The 20,830-nt window shown below is 39.9% G+C and overlaps 1 protein-coding gene and 1 pseudogene across 2 annotated transcripts in view; both read right to left on the minus strand.

Moving 5' to 3' along the window:
- LPIN2 (lipin 2) overlaps positions 1-20,830 on the minus strand; it is a 99,796-nt gene that overhangs the window by 68,258 nt on the left and 10,708 nt on the right. The window contains exon 1 of one of the 2 annotated variants that reach the window (XM_059706531.1): positions 8,878-9,106. The exons of the other annotated variant lie outside the window; for it this stretch is intronic. Coding sequence (XP_059562514.1) covers positions 8,878-8,982 — 105 coding nt within the window. The 5' untranslated portion in view covers positions 8,983-9,106. Of the gene's footprint in view, positions 1-8,877; positions 9,107-20,830 lie in introns of those variants that run through there. 2 annotated transcript variants of the gene reach the window in all.
- Positions 1,164-2,433, minus strand: LOC132239754 (protein C1orf43 homolog; annotated as a pseudogene).

Consider the following 20,830-nt stretch of genomic DNA (forward strand, 5'->3'; position numbering starts at 1 on the left):
CTATGCTTCCACAGGGGGAGCGCCGCTCAGCCAGAAGCCAGCCAGCTCATGGCTGACCAGCACAGTGGCAATGCTAAGGATGTCCGACCAACAGCTTAGGCCCGCTCTGAGCAGGCCTAAGCCGTTGGTCGAACATCCCCCGAGGGCTCCCAGGCAGCTCTGCAGCAGCGCTAAGGATGTCCAGGCCTAAGCCGTTGGTTGGACATTCCCTGAGGGCTCCCAGAGGGATGTCTGACTGCCAGTGTAGGCCCAATTCCCCAGGGAATGGGCCTAAGCTGGCAGGTGGACATCCCCCGAGGGGTCGGAGACTGCGAGAGGGCACAGGCCAGGCTGAGGAGACGCCCCCCCCCACCTCCCATCGAGTGCATGAATATTCATGCACCGGGCCTCTAGTTAATTTATAAAGTCAGACCAGTAATTGGTCTGACCATTCTTCCCGTTACCCCAACTCTCTTACCCTTGGGAAAGGGGTCTGGAAAAGGGTAGATGAACTATGATCAAAACCAAGTGAGGACTTTTAAGGAAGTTCTGACAGAAACATTAAGAAAAACATCTTAACACATTGTATGCGGGAAACGTGTTTACACGTTTCATGTATTTATACGTTCTACCAGTGTAGTAGAGCGCGGGACACGTATTAATACGTTTTTTATAGGCTAGCGGTAGAATGCGGGTAACGTATACATACGTAACTAAAGTTATCGTAATTTTACTGAATGTTGCCATTTGCGCAAAAAAATTAGCAAAAATGGCCCGCACCACCTGTTAGCGCGCGATAAAAACTACCCGCAAACAATGTGTTAATTCAACTCCAGAAAAAAAAGTGCTACCAAGGGAAAATAAAGTCTTAACTGATGTTTTGAAAACTGGCCATAAGAAAGGTTTGGAGAATGATCCTCTAGGCATGAGCTCTGGACACAACTGGGAGCTTCAGCTAATCCAGGGTAGGCCTGCTGATCCAGGTGATCTGAGGGGCACCTGGCAAACACAATGCAGTATCTCTGGCTCGATGAACAGCAAGTCCTTTAGTGCCATTACAGAGTACTCTCTAGTGCAGTGATGGCGAACCTATGACACGTGTGTCAGAGGTGACACGCGAACTCATTTTTTTGGTTGATTTTTCTTTGTTAAATGGCATTTAAATATATAAAATATATATCAAAAATATAAATGTTTTACTATGGTTGCAAATATCAAAAAATTTCTATATGTGACACGGCACCAGAGTTAAGTTAGGGTTTTTCAAAATGCTGACGTGCCGAGCTCAAAAGGTTCACTATCACTGCTCTAGTGTGTTATAGTTGTCCTTAAAGCTCTTCAATTCAAGGAAGCGCTTGGCACGTTTAATCTTCTGGTTGGAGGGGAGGTATGTCACCTGGATGACTGTTGGGGAAACTTTAGAAGACTGGGTTAGGTCTTTGGCTGCTGACTGATGTCGCTGGGAGCTCCCACTTCATGCTTTGACCACCGTGGCCAGCACACTCAGGGCCTCCTGAAAGCACAGGTCCTGATAGTGCATACTCTCTCTGGCCAAAGACCCCAGACCCATACGGGGCTGTCTCATAGCCATCCAGCAGGGTATCAGTGAGGGCCTTGCGCACACCCTTGAAAGGAGTACTAGTGCTTCGAAGATCTAGCAGATAGGAGTGAAAATTCTTGCCCATTAAGAAACGAGGATGCCGGATCTTCAGCATGAAATGGGATTTCAGAGGCACGGATGGCACCTAGAGCTTTCATCCTGTATAAATAGTTGTAGCTAGTACGATGCTGTAAAAAAAGAAGGAACTCGTACCATTTGCAACAGCGTGGATGATCCTGGAGAGCATTATGCTAAGCAAAATAAGCCAGTCAGAGAAAGATAAATATCACATGATCTCACTCATTTGTGGAATATAATGAACAACATAAACTGATGAACAAAAATAGAGCCAAAGGAAAAAAAATATTTTAGAATAGAATTCTGTTATTTGCAGATTTTTAATACTTCCTATGACTTTTGTGATATCATACTATGTTGGTACAGTTTTGGTAATATTGCTATACTTAAAATCCTTTTTTTTGAAATATTAATGTTTATTGCATGTAATATTATATTTAAGATAGTTTTTCTTGAATAATTGGTATTGCATGTAACATTATATTAAAAATTGTTTCTTGAGATATGTTTATTACATGTAACATTATTATATTTAAGATTGTTTTTCTTAAAATATTAATGTTTACTGCATGTAAAATAAATAGTTGTAGCAATTCTGATTTCCTTGGGTGTCCAGCTGTAGCAGTCTTGCATCATCATCTACAAGGAGCTGAGTGGTTCATACTTGATATCCTGAATCCTGGATAGTTGAATATCAATCTCCTCTTTTAAGTCCAGGCTCCCGTAGGCCATCACCAGCACATTCACCCCAACAGCCAGTTACTGCCTGACGCCATGGCCTCCCCACCCCACTCGGAACTGTTCTGGTTTACCCCACTGCCCTGCCTCGCCAGCCCAGGCTCCTCTGAGACAAAGGTGCCTGGGTTCTCTGAAGCCGCCCGACTAGAAAACATCAAAAATTCAAACTCTTCATTTACTCACACCCTAATATTTTAAACTATGCATATCCTTGATAAATAATATATAATCTAAACTATAATTGGATGTTTTACTCAGTATTCCACCTAGTGTTAGCCATGGGGAAGTGATGAGGGAAAAGGGGAAAAGGGCAGTACCATTTATCCCTTCCAGATGCCATTTTACATACCTCATCTCATTTAATCCTCATTAGATAAGGCATATGTTATGTGCATTATACAAGCAAGAAAATGGGTTCAGAGCAGATAAATCGTTATACAGTTACAGGCACAGACAAAAGCTCATGTATGTCTCATATACCCAGGCTCTTCTTACTGAATCTTGGGACCACAAGTTCCTAAAAACATTAATGCTATGTTTATGTAGTTTTCGGGGCTACATGTAAGTAGGAATTTCATAAGTGCATTTAGAGAGCAATGATTGATGATTCTTCTACATGCTATCATACATGAAAATGTTAAGCTTTTTATTATGAGTAGCTTTAAAGATATGATTACATTATAGTCATAAATGTTTTAAGGAACATGTTCTCATTCTTAAGTTTTCTAGGATAAAAGAATTGTGTGGGTAACCTATTTTGATGGTGGTCATTGATAATCATAGCAACTCTAAAATAAAACAGGAAACCTGATTGTTTGTCTCAATTTCACATATGAAAGGCACATAATCTTAACAGGTTTCCATGGAAACCATACATAGTATTTTCAGTGATGACTATGACTTTAGTCTAGACCAGCCATGGGCAAACTACGGACCGCGGGCCGGATCCGGCCCGTTTGAAATGAATAAAACTAAAAAAAAAAAAAAAAAGACCGTACCCTTTTATGTAATGATGTTTACTTTGAATTTATTTTAGTTCACACAAACACTCCATCCATGCTTTTGTTCCGGCCCTCCAGTCCAGTTTAAGAACCCATTGTGGCCCTCGAGTCAAAAAGTTTGCCCACCCCTGGTCTAGACACTGGTAGAATATAATTTTCTTGGAAACATTCTGACTTTATTTGATGTTTTTTCTACATACTCACTGACCTAGAAGTCAGGAATTGACATCATGACTCTTTTACAGTTGAAATTATAGCAGTGAGAATGAGAACAAATGAACACAGTCCTATAGTTTGGAGGTCTAGGGAAAGACATGTTAAGCTTCACTCATCTTTCTCTTATCCCCCTAAAAGAATGTCAGTATCACAGATGAATTAAGTTGTACCAACTGTGTTAATTCCCTAGGTTGAAAGTCCTTCGACCTGCATCATATTACCTAGTTAAGTGCAGGTAGGAACAAGCCAGATGAATTACCTCAGTAGGATTTGATGGTCACTGCACTTTAACTTAGCAGGTGCTAACTTAACAAGCACCTGTAGGCCTTAAGTTCACCACCTATAAGCCACCCTCAACAACCCAAGACTGAAGGAGTCTGATAAACAAAGTACCTGCTTTAAAAAGAAAGCTACATTTTAGGAAAAGAATACAGACTGCCTTACCAAAAACAAGATAAGATAATTCAAGGATTAAAATAAATTTGGTTTTAGTGAAATTCTGTGACTTTTGTCATTTGTTTGAGTGGGCTGTGTGCATATTATTACACGGGGGGGGGGGGGGGGGGGGTCAAAAGTAGGTTAACAGTTATTTATATGAAAATTATATGTGTGTGTGTGTGTGTGTGTGTACATACACACACAAAAACAGGCAAATATGCTAATTAACCGGGACACCATTAAGGGTTGACCAGACAGGAGAAGGTTGCGTGCGCAGTGTGTGGGGGGGGGGGAGGGGCGGGGGGGGGGTGCCTGCACTGGGGGAGGGCCTAATCAGCAGCGGCCATGGCTGCTTCAAGGGCCGGAGAGGGAGTGGGCTGCACGATTCTGGGCTTCTAGTATAATTAATAACTATCACTACAGTACTAAACTGTGTTTCATGTGCTCAAAACTGTAAACCTACTTTTGACCCACCCTGTACATATGGTTTCTCTGTGCACTCAAATCACTAAACATTCCCTCAAGTTTTCAATGTCTCTTCACAAATTTTTGTAAGAATGCTGGCCACAAAACCGGACCAGTTTCTATTCCACTACAAGAAACAGGATATTTTTTCCTAGAAGGCTGAGTTCAGGGTGGGGAACCTTTTTTCTGCCAAGGGCCATTTGAATATTTATATCATTTGTGGGCCATACAAAATTACCAACTTAAAAATTATGTTGCTATGAAAAAAGCTCCTATTATTGAATTTCAAGTCCTGCCTGTGGTTGCCTTGGCAGGGCCCTCACCAAACGTTCCCAACCTCTGCCTTCCATCAGTGGAATTCTCTTTAAAAAAAAATTATTATTTTCTCTACTTTCAATTAGGTAAGTAATGTATAATACATGCAAAAATTATCTACTCTAGGATTGGTGTCTATAATTTTTTCTTCAGTAGAACTAGGTTGTCTTGAATATTTAATACCTAAGGTATGATTATAAAACAAATAGATAAAACATGAGTTTTTTCCAGGAGAGGTAATATTTTCATATAGATCTTTTCAAATAGCTATGTGCAATTCCTCTAGACTAGACCTACACTTGACTTTTTAAAATGCCTAAAGACAGTGATGGGATTATGACTTTTATTTTCTACGCACAAAACTGACTGACCAGCACCTGGATTACATCTATATACTGGGCTTTTCCTAATCAACTAAGTGAAATAGCTCAACTATCTCAGAGTATATAATTAGGACCAAGTATGCGGGCAAACTAAAAGAGCTAGTATTTACATAAGCATCTGCTGGATATCTGTCCAGATATGTTACTCACAAAATTAAAGTAGCAAACAATTCAGACATTTTAGTAAATGCAAACAAAAAAGTTTGTGTGCATCTAGCAGACTCAGTGTGGCAAATAAATGTTTACTGAATGAAGATAATTTTGGTTTCTTTAAATAGTTTAGTCATGCATTCTACAATATTGTGGGGCAGTTGTGTATACATGTGTTTTCATTGTAAGCTAGCTCCAAGTCTTTCTTTCTGAAAGCAGATAAGGGCATAAATATAAAAATGCATAATAATTTTGAAACAGCCTAGACAGAATTCTCGCCAAGCCTCTAAGTTACTCTTCCCCAAATACCTGAGCTCATCTGTGGCATCAGGATTAAATGAGGCAACAATTTGTGAAAACAGAAAGATTCTAACAGAATTTACTCCCTCAAGTTGCCTAACTAGTAACATCACCACATTTCTGTGAGGAAATAAAATTCTATGCCACTAAATATTTAATCAGGTTTGTGAACATTTCCATGCTGGATTGAAGGAAAGTTTGGTTTTGGACCCAATCACCTAGGATTTCTGGCAGCAGGGAGTAATGACAAATGTGCTGGGGAAGGGTCTGGGGGGGGGGGGGGGCGCAGGGACATCTTCTCCACCCCACCCCCACCCTTACTGAGGGTTTCCTAACTCTCAATATAAAGCGCACTGTCCCACTCTAGGTGATTTGACTCAGTGAATAGAGTGTCGGCCTGCGGACTGAATGGTCCCAGGTTCACTTCTGGTCAATGGCATATGCCTGGGTTGTGGGCGCGATCCCCAGTAGGGGGCGTGCAGCCAATCAATGATTCTCTTTCATCATTGATGTTTCTATCTTTCTCTCCCTCTCCCTTCCTCGATGAAATCAATAAAAATATATTTTTAAAAAATAAAGCGCATTGCCCCAAGCCACACACTCTACCTACAGGGTACCTCGCTATCTTCTACCACTGTTTATGTTACTAAATCTTGCTGTAAATAATATAAAAATATTAAATTCTCTATGAAAAAAGTGAGCTTCTAGGACTCAACCACACAAGTGCCCCGGTCTTTGATAAAGAGAGCAGAGGGACAAGAGTGGAGAAGCACTGCCTCCTCAGTGCTTCCTGGAGTCCACTGTAGCTGCTGAAAATATGAAGATCCAAGCAAGGTCAAGTCTCACTTCCGTGTCATTAGAGGGGCTCTCATATCTAACAAGAATGGCCAGATGCCCTCAAGAGTCTCTTCCAGCTCTAAACCACAGAAAGACTCAATTCTGGAAGCATTTCTTAGGATTACAAGTTTGGCTTAGAATTCCGGTAGTACATTCTGCCCTAATTTTAAAAAAGGCAATCAAGGTAATTTAAAATAAGTGGGGTTAAGGCCAGAAAATTATTTTGAAACTTCAAGATATTTGAATATGAAACTATTTTTGCCTTTTCCTTACCAAATAAAGAAATTTATCTTCACTTGTTTAGAAATTATTATGGAAACATGATTTTTAAAAAATTCCCAATTTCTAATGAAGCACAGAAAGTTTGTTTGTGTATTTTAAGTTACTAGATATACATTTATATTCCAAACACATACAATCACCACCTTTAAGATGAAGACTTTCACCCACCAATGGGAGGTGTTTGCAGACAGCATATGACTAGCAGGGAGCATCCAGGTCACTGAGGGCCTGGACCCTGAAAACCAGGATTCACCCTCTCCCCCTTGCCACATACCCACACCCACACCTACACATGCACACCCAGGTTATAAAGTCTAGCTCTTATGTAATCAGTATAAGCTTATTAAGCATATATCAAATCCAGTATTGAACACTAGCCATTCAGAAAATCCAAGTTTCTCTTGGGGCAGGGAGGTAACCCACAGAATCAATGTTCTAACATTATGATAAAAGGGAGCTGATAATAAAATGCAACCTAATCAAATGCTCCCTCCCTTCCTCCCCCCCCCAAACAGACAGACACACACACACACACACACACACACACACACACACACACACACACACACCTTTAGAAAGCAGGAAACATAAGAACTTCTTCCTATGATGGGTGGTTTGGGTTAGTGCTACTCACCAAATGAATTTTTAAAATACTTCGTATCAGCTGGGTTCACTGGTCTCCTTTTTGAGCTTTACAACAAAAGTGCATGAATCTACATATACTATACTAGTAAAATGGAAATTTCAAAAGTAAATTGCCTCTCAGTAGCACTTGGCTTCCATTCATACCAAATGATGTCCATATTCAAATAATATCCAGTTCTATCAATTCCTGAGAACCCTGAAAAAGTACTTTTACCAACAGATCCTAAAGCAAAAACACACAAAATATGATAAAGTTTTTAAAAGGTGATATAATTTTTAAAACTAAAATCAACCTAATTATGAGCCACAGACATTAGAAAGTAATTTCTGTCCTGTTTATTTTATACCTATCTTCATAAAAACATTTTTTAGTTTTCTAAAAAATACCTTTACCTCATTGCATTTATTTCAGATTATTTTTAAAGGAAAAGGTTCCATAAATAGAGTTAAATATATTACCCTTAATTCTCCTGATTTTATTTTCTTAATGCAGACTTTTGGAACTTAATACTAAGTTTATGTGACTTGTTTTATATTTTGTAAGAGAAAACTCAAGATAAAAAAAAAATCTCAGACATCCAAATAAAAAAATACATATATAAAACATCCAAATAAAATATTTTTTAAAAAATTTAGACAATATCCATTTCCCCCTCTATTTCATGCTTACAAAATCTTTTTGTTTGCAATCATAGAAGAAAAAAGAGCCCTAACTGGTTTGGCTCAGTGGATAGAGCATTGGCCTGCAGACTCGAGGGTCCCAGGTTCGATTCCGGTCAAGGGCATGTACCTTGGTTGCGGTCACATCCCCAGTGTGGGGTGTGCAGGAGGCAGCTGATCGATGTTTCTCTCTCATCGATGTTTCTAACTCTCTATCCCTCTCCCTTCCTCTCTGTAAAACATCAATAAAATATATTTAAAAAAAAAGAAAACAAAAAAAAGAGAAAGACTGCAATCACATTTCTCTATCATATTTCAGAATAAAATGCCAGTTTCACAATATTGGTTTAGTTTTCAAAACTTTTGGCTAAAACAATAAAAACTGAAAGACCTTTAAATATTTTTTTATTCCTCAACTACTGCACTTCGATGCAAAGAGAATGAGAGAATGTGAAACCAGATACATTTAGTTTAAAACCAGTGGGCTTTTTTTTTAATTTTCAGTTTAAATCATCAACTTCATTTTTTTTTTCTAGGCACAGGCACAAAGTTATTGTTAACTAATAAATGTAAAAAGGTAGAAAGATGGTGTAGTGTAAATGAGGGAGAACAGGTAGGCAAAGATTTCTGTTAAGCCTATCATTTAAAAATTAATAAAATCCCTTACGACACTACATTTTCCAAAGAAAAGGCATTAGCCATTTTTTTTGACGGGTGTTCTCCCCTCTTCTTGTAGTATTATCCAGACTGAGCAAGCAAAGTGACCAGGACATAGGTGGATGTAACTCACCAGGATACCAGCTGGGGCCTTTCCATAGTAAACATCTTCAGTTTTACTTAATGAATCTTCATGAACCTTCTCCTCATCTTCACTATCATCTTCTAAGTAAAACATCTTAAAATTGAACTAGCTTATCAAGCATGTCTTTTTTCAAAGATGAAGGCACAATTCTAAATTATCAAAACGGAAAGCTGCTCTGCTGACAAACTGTTTGCAGACACAGTAATATGGTTAAAACTGAAAGGAAATGGTTCTCTAAAAAAAAAAAAGCAATACATACACGACTTTACCAATAAGATTTGCTCAAAACGACTCAACCCCTTCTCTCTGAAGGAGATAAGAAAGGGCATGGAACAGGCTGTGCCATGTGTTTACACTGATAGGTACCAAGTCCTACCCAATCACATGACGGTCACTGCAGCTTCCATCACACAGAACAGGGATTGAGTTAATGATTCTCTAAATCAATCACATCCTTGTTTTTAGAAATAAAAACAACTATAATATGGAGAAGTATGCTTATATAAAGTAATCATGCAAGGGAAAATCATTTATGTATATTTGTAAGTATCAACAAGCTACCCAAAGACAGCTGGGTTATATATGCTTTATAAAACTCAATTACCCAAAATTTTTTACTTTGTCATACTGGCATGACCCAACATATTTTCACAATTTTGGAAGAGAAATAGCCTGCTCAGGACTGTAAATAATGAATAATAAAGTGTTAACATATTAAGTATATTAATATTATTATAATTACATTGTTACATAATAATATAATAATGAACCATTTATTTAACTTAAAGAGTATGACAATGCAACACTGTAAAATTCAAACATTCTTGGAATTTCTAGCTCTAAGTCAACATAGGAGCTTCAAGTGAATTGTTTAAACAAACCTAAAATACAGATGGACAAAATGTATTAATTTTTAAATTAAAATATACTATTTTTATTCATCAATATCTAGGACTGTTCTATTCATTACAAATAGCCACTAGCCATATGTGGTTATATTTGCAATGTGGCTAGTACCAATTAAGAGTGCTATCAGTATAAAATACAGACTTAGAATAAAAACAGAACGTGAAATAATCTTATTACTTTTTACATACTATATAGGTTTCATGTTAAAATGATAACATTTTGGATATATTGAGTTAAATAAGATATATTCTTAAAGTTAATTTTACCTGCTTTTTTCTTTTTACTTTTTAACATTACTAGAAAATTTAAAATTACCAATGTGGCTCCCATAACATTTCATTGGACAATACTACTTCAGAACTCTCAGACAATCTTGAGAGCAAGGGAGGTAAAAAAGGATATTCAGCCAAAATCCTACTAATGAATAACTAAAGATGACAGAATTTTCATCATTCCATAAAAGTATTTTGCTATAATTCATCAACAATATACTAGTTGGTCCTCTAACTTTTAATGATGTTCATATTGTTAAAACTTTATTTCTACCTTTAAACATTACAAAAAAATAAAATTTCCAAATGGTTGACAAAATAAACAGGGGTTGATAATGTTTACTGCAGCAATATATCACTAATATATACATAATAAAAATGTTAAATGGCAGAATTAAAAAATTTCACCAAAATCAGAAATGGGAAAAGTTTCCTTACGTTCAATTTGTTACACTGCTTGCTGCCCAGCCTACCAAATATTAATTTGAGCCTAGAGTACATGAAGCGCCCACAGGCACTTGTAATCTAATTCAATACGTATCATGTACACAAATTCTTCCTTTCACAAGAAGTGATTTTTTGGAAAGTCTAAATATTATGCATTGTATAAAAATCCAAACCTCTTCCTCCATGTAGTTCTGCAGTTCTGAATCCCTGACACCAGAGAGTAATAAGAAAAAAGTGATACTGGGGTACTGCCAGTGGGAAAAAAATGGAAGGAGAAATAAGAGGTGGGAGACAAAGGAGATTAAGGAGAAACTATATAAGAAGGTGATGAAGTGGGGTGGGGAGGGGAGAAAAATCAAAAGAAATAAAACTTGGAAGAGATGAGAAAACATATGGGAGAAAATTTAACTAGGAGGGTAGATGGAAGGATGAAGACACAGGGAAAGAGAAAAAAAATGGAGAAAAACCTCATCCATTTTATTTTATATTTAATTTAACTTATTATTTTTATTTTATTATTTTATTACTAGAGGCCCGGTGCACAAAAATTTGTGCACTGGGGTGGGGATGGGGGTCCCTCAGCCCGGCATGTGCCCTCTCGCAGTCTGGGACCCCTAGGGAGATAACGACCTGCTGGCTTAGGCCTGCTCCCGGGTGGCAGAGGGCAGGCCCAATCCCTAGGTGCAGCCCCTGGTCGGGCTCAGAGCAGGGCTGATTGGGGAGTTGGGGCGCCGCCCCCTGTCATGCACAGAGCAGGGCAGATATGAAGGTTGCAATGCCACCCTCAGTCACACTCAGGGTAGGGTCGATTGGGGGGTTGGGGCACCGCCCTGTCACACTCAAGGCAGGGTCGATGGGGAGGTTGCGGCGCCACCCCCTGTCACGCACAGAGCAGGGCCAATCTGGGGGTTGGGGCGCTGCCCCCTGTCACTCACAGAGCAGGGCCCATCAGGGGGGATGGGGCTCCGTACCCTGTCACGCACAGAGCAGGGCCCATCAGGGGGTTGGGAGCTCCCCCGTCACTCACAGAGTAGGGCCAATAGGGGAGTTGAGGCACCGCCCTCTATCACCCACAGAGCAGGGCCGATCAGGGGGTTGGGGCGCCGCCACTGTCACACTCAGGGCAGGGCTGATGGGGAGGTTATGGCTCTACCCCGTCACACACAGAGCAGGGCCCATGGGGTGGGGGTTGGGGCACCGGCCCCTGTCACACACAGAGCTGCAGGGCGATCAGGGGGTTGGGGAGCTCCCCCTATCAGGCACAGAGCAGGGCTGATCAGGGGTTTGTAGCACCTTCCCCTGTCACGAACAGAGCAGGGTGGATAGGGAGGTTGTGGCCCCACCCCCTGTCACACACAGAGCCGCAGGGCTATCAGGGGGTTTGGGCACTGCCCCCTGTCATGCTGATCCCAGTGCCGGGAGGCATATTACCCTTTTACTATATAGGATAGAGGCCTGGTGCATGGGTGGGGGCCGGCTGGTTTGCCCTGAAGGGTGTCCTGGATCAGGGTGGGGGTCCCCACTGGGGTGCGTGGCCAGCCTGGGTAAGGGGATGATGGCTGTCTGCAGCTGGTCACACACCCTTCAGGGTGGGGGTACACACTGGGGTGCCTGGCCAGTCTGGGTGAGTGGCTGAGGGCTGTTTTCAGGCTGGCGCATGACTGAAGCTCCCAACTGCTCCTTTTTTTCTTTTTTCTTTTTTTTTTTTTTATTATTATTATTTTTTTTTAATTAAATCTTTATTGTTCAGATTATTACATTTGTTCCTTTCCCCCCCCCCCATAACTCCCCTCCTCCCAGTTCCCGCCCCACCCTCCGCCCTCACTCCCCACCCACTGTCCTCATCCATAGGTGCACGATTTTTGTCCAGTCTCTTCCCGCATCTCCCACACCCCTTTCCCCCCCAAGAATAGTCAGTCCATTCCCTTTCTATGTCCCTGATTCTATTATAATCAACAGTTCATTCTGTTCATCAGATTATTTATTCACTTGATTCTTAGATTCACTTGTTGATAGATGCATATTTGTTGTTCATAATTTGTATCTTTACCTTTTTCTTCCTCTTCCTCTTCTTAAAGGATACCTTTCAGCATTTCATATAATCCTGGTTTGGTGGTGATGAACTCCTTTAGCTTTTCCTTATCTGTGAAGCTCTTTATCTGACCTTCAATTCTGAATGATAGCTTTGCTGGATAAAGTAATCTTGGTTGTAGGTTCTTGGTATTCATCACTTTGAATATTTCTTGCCACTCCCTTCTGGCCTGCAAAGTTTCTGTTGAGAAATCAGCTGACAGTCGTATGGGTATTCCCTTGTAGGTAACTGAGTTTCTTTCTCTTGCTGTTTTTAAGATTCTCTCTTTATCTTTTGCTCTTGGCATTTTAATTATGATGTGTCTTGGTGTGATCCTCTTTGGATTCCTTTGGTTTGGGGTTCTCCGCGCTTCTTGGACCTGTAAGTCCATTTCTTTCACCAGGTGGGGGAAGTTTTCTGTCATTATTTCTTCAAATAGGTTTTCAATATCTTGCTCTCTCTCATCTTCTGGCACCCCTATAATTCTGATGTTGGTACACTTGAAGCTGTCCCAGAGGCTCCTTACACTATCCTCGCATTTTTGGATTCTTTTTTCATTTTGCTTTTCCGGTTGGATGTTTTTTGCTTCCTCACATTTCAAATCATTGACTTGATTCTTGCGCTCCTCTGGTCTGCTGTCGGGCGTCTGTATAATATTCGTTATTTCAGTCTGTGTGTGCTTAATTTCTAGTTGGTTCCCCAATATAAGATCGAGGGTCTTATTAGTTTTCGTGTAGATCTCATTAAGTTTATCGGCAGCTTCTAAACAGTTCTTGAGAGACCTTAAAAGTGTGGTTCTGAACTCTATTTCTTCCATTGACAATTTTGTCCTGTTTCTTTGTCTCCGCATTTTGTTATGCTTCCTTGGTGCACCCCCTAGTGGTCTTTGTTCGCAGTCTTATAGATAAATCTTGATTGTTGTAGCTAATTCCAGGGAGGGTTTGACCTCCAGGCCAAGTGGCTATGAGAATCAGCTGTGTCAGCAGTGAGAGAACTTCTGTCCTCTAGGGAGGTGCTAATCTAGCCTTTGCCTGAGGCTATCCGGCAAATGGTTCTTCGCTGGGCTTGGGCGGGGCGGGTCGCACAGGATCAACAGGGTGGGCCGGAGAGAGCAGTTATGGCGGCTCTCAGTCCTGTCCCAAGGGGCTCTGCCTCTCTGAGTCCCAGCACCCGCTGCAAAGCTCGGAGAGAAAGCTGCACTCGCTCTGACCGAAGCCAGACAGTCCCGCTTCTCCCGTTTGAGTCTGGGTCCCTAAAGACTCGCCCGGATCTGTTGCTCAGAGTCTGCGACTCCCTCCCGATTGAAAACAACAACCGCGCCCTCCGCCGCCAGCCCGCTCCGCGCACTCCGCACCTCAGAATTTGACTTCAGCACTGCGCCTCCTCTGAGTGTCCATATGCGTTTCTCTTTCCTCCTAGTTGTAGGACTTCCACTCAGCCAGCGTTCCTGTGGTTCTGGGTGATGTCCCTTCGGTTTTTTGGTTTCACTTTTGAAGTAGTTGTTCAAAGCAGCAAACTCCGGCGTTATCCTATGCCCCTTTTTTCTTTTTTTATTCTGGGCCAGCTTTAGCTCTGGCTCCAGCTCTGAGGCCTCTGCTGCTGAAAGCAGGTAGCTGGTTTGTTTGGGTTCTATAGTCGAAACACTGTATCAACTCCAGCTCTGAGATCCCGGCTGGCTGAAAGCAGGTTTCTGGGGTTTTGTTTAGCTTCTATATTTGTTACAATGTTTCAAACTGCAAGCTCAGAGGCCAGCAAGGCAGGCGGGGAACGTTGGTTTCCTCTGTCACTGAAGCAAGCAAGCCTCATGTTCGCTTCAAGCTGCCTGGCTGCCAGCCGCCATCTTGGCTAGAAGTTAATTTGCATATCGCCCTGATTAGCCAATGGGAAGGGTAGCGGACATAAGGCTAATTACCATGTTTCTCTTTTATTAGATAGGATGAATTTGAGAGAGGGGGGGAGAGGTAAAGAGAGAAACATTAATCGACTGCCTCCTGTACATGACCTCTCTCTTGGTACATGGCAGGACACTCAATCAACTGAACCACACTGGCCAGGGCAAAACTTCATCCATTTTACATGTGAAGAAACTGAGGCCCAGAACGGGGTCAGGCAATTAGCCCCAGCTCACCCACTTAGTTGACACCAGGTTTCTGGTTCAGCACCTTTTTTTCCACAATGCCAGGTTAAGACAAGAGAAAGTGCTAGCAGGAAAGGGGATACAGATTGGCAGGAAAGAGGAAGAAAGGCCTAACAAGACAGGTGAGATCCAGGAGGGCATAGATTGGAGGGTATGACCTCTGTTCTTTGCCTCAAATGCATTTTACATGACAAGCAGGCCCCAGGCCAGTCACTTCAGTTTCCTGCTAGTATTGAAATTATTTCAGTGTTTGGATTGATGACTCGCAGAATGTTCTGACTGCAAGGGAGCATGCAACATGGAGCAACAGATGGTGAGATCATCTTCCAACATCTGTTTAATCAAGAAGCACACACCTCCAGCTTCCTCTCCTATGGTGACCTTGGATCATATAACCCCCAAGCTGGTACCCAATATTTTGGTTCCAGCCTGTCACTTGAGTGGTGGCTTTGCAGACTTGGTAAGTAAGAGTTAAAAATCAAACCAATAATTCTTAATCACACATGTGACTTTTCAAAGAAAAATGCTACTGTATATTGTCAAACTTTTTCTCTATAGGCTGAGATAAGAATAATGGTTGAATATTTTAAAAAATTACTTTTTACTTTTGCATAGTATCTTCATTATCTTTTTTTTTTAAGGTGTGTAGAAGGTGGGGTACTTTTTTCCCAAGACTTAAATCTTTCCGAAGTTCATCTTAGAGAAACAAAACTAAACTCCTAGTCAAGAGAGTTGGAATCTTGTTTAGATTCCACAACTGATAGTAACATTAGTAGAATATATACCTTGTGTGTTTTTTTCTACTACTAATCCCATTAGTAAACGAAACTAGGTTTAAGAATATTTAAGAATTTATTTAAAACTTCTTAACTTGAAATTTGCTTATTTTGAAGTTGGGCTACACTGGTTCAATAGAAATATCATTATGCCACAAATTACATTCTGATTTTAACACAAAACATAAAAATAAGATACTCCCCCCCCCCCAAAGTGGTCATACAATGGAGTAACAATATATTTCTACTGAATTACCAATAAAGAGGTGAGAAAACTAAAGTTTTTAGTAAAAAAAAATATGCCCAGCTTCAGTGGCTCAGCTGTTGAGCATTGACTTATGAACCTGATCACGGTTCGATTCCCAGTTGGGGCACATGCCCATGTTGCGGCCTCGATTTCCAGAAGGGGGCGTGTGCAGGAGGCAGCCAATCTATGATTTTCATTATTGATGTTTCTCTCTCCCCCTCTCTCTTTTTCTCTCTGAAATCAATAAAAGTATATATTTTTAAAATTATGATGAAAATAGCCTCAGTTACAAAGAATTCATAATCTCCACCATAATTATTCTATAGTGAAGGAGTTAACTCAAATGCCTTTCTGCATTTTCAAGACCACTCGTGTATGACAGATACTCACACACAAAAGGACCAAAACCCACCTGAAACAGAGTTCCTTGAGGCAGATGGCTCTTATCATCTACACTAATGCATATCAAGTTTTTCTTTCCCTATCAGGAACTACTTATAATTCACTGTCTACCTATGAAAACAACCCAAAATTTACTGATATGCTTCCTTCAAAACCAAGAGAAAATTCCAGTTGATGCCACTCTGAGGTTTCTCAAACATTTGCAGTTTAACTGTTTATTAGAAAATGGCTATCTAGTTTACTCAAGTCCCAATGTTTCATTATTTCCTCACTTTATCAAAACTTTAAAAAGGGTAGCTAGTGGCTATTTTGAGTTGTGAATGAATGAATAATCAAATGCAAACAGGTCTTTCTAGGAACAAAGGAGGGGAAAAAGATTCTCCTGAGTCAGAAGGCCCAGCTTAAAGTGACACTCCCAAAGATAATCTTGAAGACTTAGATTTTACCTTTAAAATTCAACGTATTTTACATTCTGCTCTAGTGCATCCATGTCTTTATATATTTAAAAAACAAAACAAAAAAAACAAAAGACTAACTGGCCAAAGCTCAAGGGTTAATGTATAATATATATACTATATGACCTAGAATATCCTCAGTGTACATATTACAATCTAAGAAGTTTGCGACTAAACATCCTCTGAGATCTAAACCTTCTGACACTAATGTTCTAAGGTCAAACTTTCACCAAATATTTTGAAACCAGAGAGAAAATACTGAGAGTTGTCCAGCTGTAGCAGTTAAGCCAATCTGTTTGATCATTAAGAGAGTGAAGCTAAGCAGCCCAATCAAGGATCAGAAGAATCATGGCTTGACTGTCACAAATTCTGGACAACATTTCCAATAAATAAAGCCAAAACAAGTGGGAAACCCTCTGCACTAATCAGAACTCCCATGACGGCTGCCTCACTGCGGGTGTGTGTGTGTGTGAATGACCCTGTCTTGTTAATGAAATCTGTTTCTTTGACACTCAGGGGTGACATCCTACAATATAAGCAATTTTATGTACTAGGGCTTTGTCACTCCATTTTGTTTACACTCCAGAAATCCTGTTGCCTGGCCAGTGTTGCTCAGTGGTTGAGTGTCGACCTCTGGTCAGGGCACACGCATGGGTTGCGGGTTCAATCTCTAGTAGGGGGCATGCAGAAAGCAGCTGATCAATGATTCTCTCTGAACACAGATGTTTCTATCTCTCTCTCCCACTCCCTTCCTCTCTGAAATAAATAAAAAATATATATGAAAGAGATTCTGTTAAAATGCAAGTCATATTATTATAAAATTTGAAAATAGTAAATAGAAACAAACATTTTGATATAAACTCACAACTGACAGGAGTGAACAAGTGTATTACAACACTGAGTACGTAAAGGCACTTCAGGAAGCACAGTGTTAGGTTTCTCCACTCCAGGTCAGAAGTGAGTACAAAAGGATATACACTGGGTGGGGCAAAAGTAGGTTTACAGTTGCTCCTTTGGAAAATAATACAATAATTATAAATAACACGAGAATAAACTCTGTTTCATGTATTCACAACTGTAAACATGTTTTTGCCCCACCCTGTATTTCAAGACTCTGAAAGCAATTTTAAAAGAATGTTTCTGAGAATGACTGCATCATTGAAATGCACATATTGTCACTAACCTGGGCAATGTACATTTGATTGGATAAGTTCTTGTCATATTCCTTTACAGTTACATTTTTTTATGATTAAGGACTAGAAAGTTCAAAATTTTTAAGTTTCAGGGCTAGTTAGAACAAAAATAAAGTCTTTCCTCATACCTCAACCTTCATAATGTTAATAATTTTAGCAGCTTGATTAAAGTGACTCCATTTTATATATTTTCTGCCTTCACTTTTTCCTCGATATCATGGCTGTAGCATGTGACACCATTGGCCCTGTAGTGTTCTCTTTAACACAACGTATAAATCTTGTAATAAAAAAAATACTACAACTAAAGTGAAAAGGAAATAATCAAATTTCTGTCACTCTTATGTCTTTTACCTCTCTTTTTCCTTATAATCTTTCCTCCTGAAAATTACTTTGGTGGAATGTAGTTTTATGGATGAACTGTTCAGCAAAATAGTTTTAAACTGAACTTACTGAGGTAACATTGGTTAATAACATAATTTTCAGGTGTACAAGATTACAATTCAACATCTGTGTTCCTACCATTACCATATATTTGAACCCCTTTAGATTTATTAACAACATATTGTACTTGTTATTTAAATAGTAATATTTTTCATCATGAATACTATCCATCAATTATCATCCATCACCCCATCTCAATAAGCACTGTGATGCTGCAGGAAAGAACTATTTGTTCACATACCATGACAGTATGTATGTATGTATGTGTCTATGTACCTATCAAATAATATATCTCAGAACAACAGAGCCACATGCCATTCCCCTCTCCTCACCATCACACAGAAAGAAGCATTTGATTTTACAGAGACCTTGCCACGGACACCAAGTTCTCTAAATCTGCTAGGAACTCCAAAGCTAATTGTAAACTTTTTGCATAAGAGGTGCCAGATTCAACACTTCATGAATATGTAAACTTATTTTTGGAAGCGTGTATTTTTCTAAATCTAACTGAAATTCAAAGAAATATTAATGAAATTAAAGCTATAGCAATCACCTTTGGGACATCATCAGAATATCAAGCCATTGTGCCTGTAGCCCTTTGGTATGTCAGGAAGAAATCAAAACAGTGCCATGATTTTACATAAAAAATTTGACCAACCAACATACTACATCAATCATCTTATAATGTTTCCTATAGGTGCAGAGGAGGATCTTCCCTGATTACTAATTTTTTAAAAAAAGAAACAAGTAAAAAACAAGTACCAATCCACCAGCTTCCTGAGCTGATGTCATAAAAGTGACCAGGAGAATTCCTCATTTTCCATTACACTCAGTTTTTTTCAAACACCTCCAATGTATCTTGCATTTAACTCTCAGGAATGCAGCCCCCTAGTTTCCCAGAGGGAAGTCTTTTACTAGAAGATCAGGAAGCACAAATTCACCACTTCTCTACTGCTCTTTGAAACTGCCTTAGCCCATCTGTCTCAGTTAAATAGAACATGACGACCATGAGGCCAAGAAACAGGGGTGTCAATACCTATATACCAGTACCTATGCAGAGATACTGCTCACAAATATAGGCATCCTGTGCAGGTGTCTTTTGAGGGTCCTAGGGAAATGGAGATGTGTAAAAATCTTCCACCAATGCCAATTAAAATACAGCTAAATTTCATGCCCTGCTTTATTTTGTACAGTGCCTACTGGGACCCCAGTAGAACTTTTCAGAAATATTAGAATAGAGAGCTCCCTTTCCTGGCTCTGGGAGAACATGTGGGAAGGTGAAGGGAGAGGCTGTGGAAATGGAGGCCAACTGCACCACTGCTATCAGCATCACCCATCATTCTAGTTTGAGCTGTGTCCTTGTTGGATGTAGCTATGCAAAACAAATTCCAGGAAAGGCTGTGCTGAATTACTTCAATGAGAGAGAAGGACTTCCAAGAACAATTACAGGTCAGTGAAACAACATTTGGAATACCGGAAAAGAAAGCTTGTTTCATTCATTGATCTGTTTAAAAGCAGAGTCCACTTTAATGTGCCAGGCACTATTCTATTCTAAACTGGGATCAAGCATTGAACTTGCCTGATGAGTTACCTGCTCTCATAGCACTTAGATTCTAACAGAGAGAGAAAACAAATGAAAAAATTCTAGACTGGGATAACTATTATAAAGGAAATTAAAGAGCAATGCTCTCAGAAAGTAAGGAAGGGTAAGAGGCTATTCTAGGTAAAGGGCTTAGGAAGCCAAAAACAAGAAAATGTATGACAGAATTTTAAAAAACCAACAAACTCCAGGAAGGCTCACATCTGAAAAAGAAATAGGGTATAAGTAACATGGGAGATAGAGCATCAGAACCTGGAAGATCATGTTCACACATACTTAAGATTTACTTTCACACAAGACACTGCTGCTATTCTTTCCTTAGTTGTTTTTACAACCTTCAAATTACTTCAGAAACAAAGCAAGAGTAGAAAATGAGATGACTCGATACTAAGTTAAACATTCGAGAAATGAGTGGAAATTTCACAGTAACACAAAAATCTGAACAAAAATCTCCAGCTGTAATTTAAAAAGTACTTCCGAGAGCTGTTTCTGATCTTCAGTGAAGATAGATGTGACTAAACCATCTTTGAAAATACTGCTATAACTAGACCTTCTGTTAAACACAGATGTCACACACTTTTCTTGAAATTCACTGTTATGAACTGAACTGTCCCCAAAAGTGGTAAGTTGAAGTTTAACCCTCAATACCTCAAAATGCGACCTTATTTAGAAATAGGATCTTTACAGAGGTAATCAAGTTAAAATGAGGCCATTAGGGTGGGCCCTAAATCAATGAAGGACTGGCTTCCTTATAAAAGGAGAATTTGGCACAAAGACAGACACACATATACACAGGGAGAAAGCCATGTGAACATGAAGGTAGAGATAGGGTACTGCGCCTACAAGACAAGACATACTGAAGATTGCTGGCAAACAGAAGCTAGAAAAGAGGCACGACAGACTATCCCTCCCAGCCTCAGAAGGAATCAACCCTTCTAGCACCTTGATTTCAGACTTCCAGCCACCAGAACTGTGATAATTTCTGTTGTTT

Source organism: Myotis daubentonii, chromosome 8 (assembly GCF_963259705.1).
Source record: "Myotis daubentonii chromosome 8, mMyoDau2.1, whole genome shotgun sequence".
Taxonomy (NCBI): Eukaryota; Metazoa; Chordata; class Mammalia; order Chiroptera; family Vespertilionidae; genus Myotis; species Myotis daubentonii.